We start from the raw sequence: 6,000 nt of genomic DNA on the forward strand, positions 1-6,000 counted from the left end.
CTAAAATACTCTGGAACATGTCAAGAAACTGAGGGGTTCAATTTGTACTATGTAGACATTAGCATTCCAGAAAGAGTGTACCATGAAAAAGTCAAACCTAGCTAGAAAAAGTAGTAAGAAATTAAGTTTCAAGAAGTATCAATATATGAAATGACAAGCCAACAAGTAAAAGTTTGCGATTAACACTTTAGGAACTGTGACTAGCCACTACACAGCACCAGTTAATCCTTCTGAAGGCTTCAGAAAGCAAGTAAATTTCCATATCAGCTTCACTGAAGTTTTATGCATCTCTTTTTTCCTTGCCCAAGCACTTGTATTTTGTCCACCGCTTAATTAAAAAAAAAATAGGTTGTCTAAAATAGGATGTCCAGAAAAGCTTTTCTATATTTCAGTTGAAAAAACTTCAGCAGCGACTGCTACTGTGAACTTGTTTGCTACTAGTAAGAATAATCACTGAACTGTTCTAATATTAGTAATTTATTTTTAGCAGAGAGAAAGAGGAGTGCTAGAATGACTTACTAAGATGCATACCATAAGCATGCAGTAAGCAACAAATCACCATTAAGAACCATTAAGTCTTTTAAAATCTGCATACTACCCAAAGCAGGTAAAAGAAAACAGCTCTGAGGCACCTGCTGAAATGCACCAGCTACATACAGAGTACACGGGCTTACACACACTGTTTGATTTGAGCTCAGCTTCCTGAAGCCAAAATGCTCACTTCTCAACCACAAAGTTATTGAAACTAGCCTAACAAATTCTGATATAACTGAAGAAATCTGTGCCTGCCAACAGATTACCACTGTGCTGCACAGACCTCCTCTGCCTGTGGACTAGCACACTGGCACAAAACGGCTCAGCTTTGTTGAGGCTGTAGCTCCATTACTATCACACTGAAAAGTTCAGGAAAAGGGGACTCTGGTGTTTTGTTGTGGGTTGTGTTTTTTTCTTTGGGGGTGGGGGGATATGTTTCTTTCCATAAAGAGTTAGCATTATAAAATATACAATGATTGAGTAAAAACTTATTGAGTAGAAACTTACAGTTAAAGTGAGCTCTTTCTTTAAAGTTACCTCACAAACACTAAATGTCCTTTGCACCATTAAGTCTCAAAGAGCTGAGGCAGCCCAAGATAGTAATTGAGTCAAAGTAGCCCAGCACGCAAAAGTTGAGACAAGTCTTCCAAAGGACATACAGAGTCACGACACTTTAATCCACCAGATGTCTTCAACTACACTTAAGATTGCTCAGTGAACTAGCTTTAATCTAGTCCCTATACTAAAACTGACGTTCTTACTGAGAATGAAGTACCTACGGAGATCAACTTAGCAACACCAAATCCCTGCTACGCTTGCACCGTGCTTCGAGATCTTCTTCCACCCTCCCGAGCGCGGTGACACGGGCAGGAGGTGACTGCGGTGAGCAGCACACCAACCCCTAAGCCGGACCCCCAGCGTACGGCAGGCGGGGGAGGGATGACAGCTCCCTCCAGGCCGCCGTTTCCAGCCGTCCGCAAGACCGCTCGGGGCGCGGGTAACGGCCCGCCTCCGCCGGCAGGGCCGCCGCCCGCTTGCGGCGGGAGGGACGGGGAGGACAGACTGGCGGCGGCGCGCTGCCGAGCCCCGCAGCCGGAGCTCACCCCGGAGTTACCGTCGCGGGCGGGGAGGAAGGAGAACCGCGGCCCCCGGAGGAGCGACGGGTGGCTGGAAGGCTCCCTCCCTCCTTCCCGCCCTCGCCCGGCCGGGGGCGACACCAACCCTTCCCGGCCCCCCACACGAGTGAGGGGGGCTCGCCCGGCCTGCTCGGCGGGCCCCAGACAAAGGAAGGAAACGCGGACGAACCGGGACGAGGAGGCGGCGGCAGCCCCGGCTCTCCCCGGGCGAGTGTGGCCGCCGCATCCTTTTTCGCTCAGTCGGAGCCAACTCCGGCAGCGGGCGAAGTAACCCGCGCCGCGGGTCGGAGGGCACCGAGCAAGGCCGGTGTGCGAAAGAGGAGGGAGAAGCGGCGGCGGAAGGAAGAGAGAGAGAGAGAGAGGAGCGGGGCCGGTGGCTCACCAGGATCCGCTTGAAGAGGTTGCTCTCCTTGGGCGGCAGCAGCACGGACGGCATGGTGCGGGCGGCCCCAGGGCAGGCACGGCTGGAGGAAGGGAGGCTGGCGGGGGCGGGGGCGGCCCGGGAGAGGCGGCCGGGCGGCTGTCGGTACGGGGGAGGGGGGAAGGGGGGGGAAGGAGGAAAAGAAAACCCCGAACTCCGCGGGGCGGCGGCGGCGCGACTCCTGCCCGAGCGGCGGCGGCGACTCTTTAACTCATTGGCCTGCACCGCCCTCCCCGCCGGCTCCCCTCAGACGCTGCGCGCGAGCGCGGCCCCTCTGCGCAGCTGCCGGGGAGGCCTCGCCGCCCGGCTGACGCTGCAAAATGGCAGCCGGGGTCCCCTCCGCGCAGGCGCACCGCCGCCGCCGCCTGAAGGCTCCCCGCTACTTCCCCTTCACAGGCGGCCCCCCCCCGCCCCCAGCGTCGAGTCGGGCGTGAGCGGGATCTTCCGCGGCGCTCTCCCGCTTATCCCCTCTACCCCCCCGGCCTGAGGGGAGGCTTCGTTGTTTGTCGGTTGTAGCTCTCCCCTGTCGGCGGCCCTGAGAGGAGTTACCTGCCGTGAGCGAGGCCAGCGGCGGGCGGCCCTGAGGAGGGGAGCCCTCGGCAACGCCCTGAGGGGAGGAGGGGGAAGGGGGCTCCCACCCGCGGAGGTTGTTAACAAGTAATAACTCCCGCTTGCCCAAGGCCAGGGCTGTGGTAAACGGGGTGCGGAGGGTTTTGTAGCGTTTGGCCTCTCCCGGCCGTGGCTGGGAGGGCAGAAAGTCTCCTTTGTGCGCTCGCTGTCCTGCTTCTCTGCCCCTAGTAACCTAGTTTTAGTGGCCGCCATCCCAACAGCTCGCTGAAATTGATATTTTGGAGAGCCCGGCTGCCTGAAAGCCTGGGAGGTATTGTTGGAAGAGAGCAAAGTGTCGGTGAACTGCAGAGCTTTGAGAGGGTGCGTGCTTGCTGAGCCCTGGCTGGTATTTAAGGAAACAACAGCAAACTTAGCAGACTTCTAGCAAGCAGGGATGTCATCTATTGCATTAATGCATTTTTCAGCAGTTGGTTATGTAAAACTTCCCAGTGCTATAGTGCATGCTTAGAACAGTACGCATTTATTCATGGCTTGGCTCCTTTGCCAAAGGAGGTTGAAGGTCTTTCGAAAATAAATTTTTCTTCTTGTTATTCCCAGAAATCGTTCTTAAGTGAATCTTTGCAAAAAATTAAAAAACAAATATTAAAACCAACCAGAAACACTAAAACCACATGGCCTGGGGCATTTACTTAGAAGGAAAACTGGTTAAACTGTCAAGGTTACAACTAATTAAAAAGACGATCTTACAGGGAAAAAAAATAGGCAGCTTCAATTAGAATCTCTGTTTATGTAATTACCCTTTAAAAATATTAATTATATTTTGGTATGTTTTAAAAGGATATTAATTTTTTAATAATAATGTTATCCACCTACAGTCCCAGATGATGAACATGATAGATACCCACAGTAAAGCAAGTGTGTGGAAAATAGTATATAACAAGAGCCGATTAGAATATGTTATTTTATTTGGTTACACATAAAGTAGGTGACTATGTGACTGTGACTGAGGATCCCAAGCAGCGTGTCTTTGACTTGTCACAAGCCTTGCTGAAGATGATGGATGTGATAGCTGCTTTCCTTTCAGGCTAAAGGAGGGAACAAGGGAGTGGCCAATTTCTTGGAAGAGAGTAGCCTGGATGACAGCCTAACTTGGGGACTACTAATTAGAGAAAAAAAAAAAAGTAGTAGGCGTAGGAAGACTCCTGAGATGAAAATAGCAAAGGCGAGGAGAATATTAAAGTACAGTGTATACTTTCCTAGTTCTTCTTAGCTGAGCATCAGTTTATGATGGCCACTGTTTTTGTGGATGGTGGTTGGTTTTGGTGTTGTTTTGTTAATTTGTTCAGATGTATGGTCTGTAATAAGTTTCTTTGTAGAAGTGTTGTTGTTTAACCCCAGCCAGCAACTAAGTACCACACAGCCAGCCAAAACCAGGACAAGAAGGAATATCTTTATTGTGTTTATTTCTCACTTTTTTGTTCCGGCATGCTTCTAATGATGTCAGTCACCTGGATCACTGAGAGCTGTATGTGTATTTTCCACATGCTGTACCCAATTCACTGTTCTTTCTGCTATAGGGTGTAGTACTGGCTGTATGCAGTATCTGATTTTTTCAAAGCAGGAGTACTGTTGACAAGGATGGCCAACTTGACTTTGCCCTGCTGCATCATTTTCAGAACCTGTTTGTACCACAGCATGTATTCAGCGCTTTTTATAACTAGCTGAAGCCTTGACTTTATGAACTCTAGTCTTCTGTCTTAGCAAAAGGCATGTTATGCCTCCGGTTGGGTTGAGTGATAAACAGATGCATCTCCGAGATAGTCAGGCAAATACTGTGCTGGGTGGACCTTTGGTCTGAAGCAATAAGGCTATTCTTGACAGCTACAGGTCTCTCCTTCCTGCTAGTCCAAATACTGGAAAGAACGCTGTCTGAACATAGGCAAATTGCAAATAAGAGGCAGGGGTTCGATTTGCATTTAGACATGTGTCTGTATTAAAAATCTGTGTTAAAAGCAGCAAGAAAAGGAAAGCAAGGAGGCAATAAAAGAAACGTTTGTAGACTAGCTGGGAGAGAATAAACAAACAAGCTTTTGGGGGAGGCAGAGCTCTAGTTGAAAGTGAGGTTTGGGAGCGCAGTCAAGAAAACTTCTTGTCATTTAATCCCACTGTGCTGGGCAAAACAAAGCTCTTTCTACAGGCTTTGTTAACAAACAGGACTGTATTCAAGACGCGTATGATTCTGTCACCAGTTTTTCCTTCAAACAGAAAGAATTCAGAAGTCTGTTGACAAACTATTTGGGTCGAAAGGGGGGAGCAATATTAAAGTGATATATACATTATAACAAGCTTGTGATTTTGCCGTGTCTCTCACTTTACTGCGTGACCTGTCAACGTTTAGCTTGCAGATCACTAAACCCAGTTAGGGCCCCCTGAGCAAAAAAGGGCCTCCGTGTGGGCATGGACCTGCCTTCAAGCCAAGCACATTGTAAGGCCTGGAGCCTGTTTTGTCTGATGAGCCATTTCTTTCCCTCCAGTTTCCAAAGCAATTGGCAGCTTAGGATTGCCAGATTTTAAAGTACAGGACCGCCATGTCTGTCCCGAAGCCCTGGAGCCCAGCTGTATTTCTGCTGTCACTCTTCTGTTCCTGCACCCGACGTCCCCGTGGGCTGCCGTGGCGGCTGAGGAAGGCAGTGGCACCCTGCCCCAAGCAGCCTCCACCCCGTAACCCCTGGTCCTCACCGGCTCCATAGGCAGCTGCTTCGGCCACGCAGGTTTTAAGGCATCAAAGCAAATCATAAGGGGGGGTGGGGGGGTGGAAGCACAGACAGCAATGGGATTTCCCATCCTTCATACTCAGTTCCCATATTGCATTATAAAAGCATACAGTAAATACGGGGAAAGAGTGTATCTGATATGTTTTGAATATGAGATGCATGGACTAGGTCCTGTGGTTGACGGTGTATCTGGCAGGCCTGCTGACAGTACAGAGTCCAGCCCTTGTCTTGGCCGTGTGGTCCCTGCGTGGTCTGATGCCTGGTAGGGAGGGCTGAGAATTTGTTACAGTCTCTATTTTCACACTTAGAGTTAAGTTAAAGAACTCACCAGCAAGGCATAATAAAAACTGAATCATGATCGCTTTTAATCAGAGGATTTAATGTAAGAACCATTACTGGCTAGAGCAGAAGCTGATTTGATTTTCCTTGGCCTACCCTCTTCTTTTAAAATCAATTTTTGAGTGTGTGGTCTGCCTACAGTTCTCATGTTCTTACTAGCTTCTTGGTTGTCCTCCCATACATTACCTTCCTAAGGTTTTTAAGTATCAGACTGCATATTTAGAGT

At 49.3% G+C, this 6,000-nt stretch overlaps 1 protein-coding gene across 4 annotated transcripts in view; it reads right to left on the reverse strand.

Annotated features, from left to right (window-relative positions):
* NAA16 (N-alpha-acetyltransferase 16, NatA auxiliary subunit) overlaps positions 1–2,193 on the reverse strand; it is a 76,771-nt gene extending 74,578 nt beyond the window's left edge. For all 4 annotated transcript variants that reach the window (XM_050890843.1, XM_050890860.1, XM_050890875.1 and 1 more), the window contains exon 1: positions 2,053–2,193. In XM_050890843.1, the coding sequence (XP_050746800.1) occupies positions 2,053–2,106 (54 nt within the window). In that variant the 5' untranslated portion in view covers positions 2,107–2,193. The remainder of the gene's footprint in view (positions 1–2,052) is intronic.
* Between the last annotated feature and the right edge of the window lie 3,807 nt (positions 2,194–6,000).

Source organism: Gymnogyps californianus, chromosome 1, assembly GCF_018139145.2.
Source record: "Gymnogyps californianus isolate 813 chromosome 1, ASM1813914v2, whole genome shotgun sequence".
Lineage (NCBI taxonomy): Eukaryota > Metazoa > Chordata > Aves > Accipitriformes > Cathartidae > Gymnogyps > Gymnogyps californianus.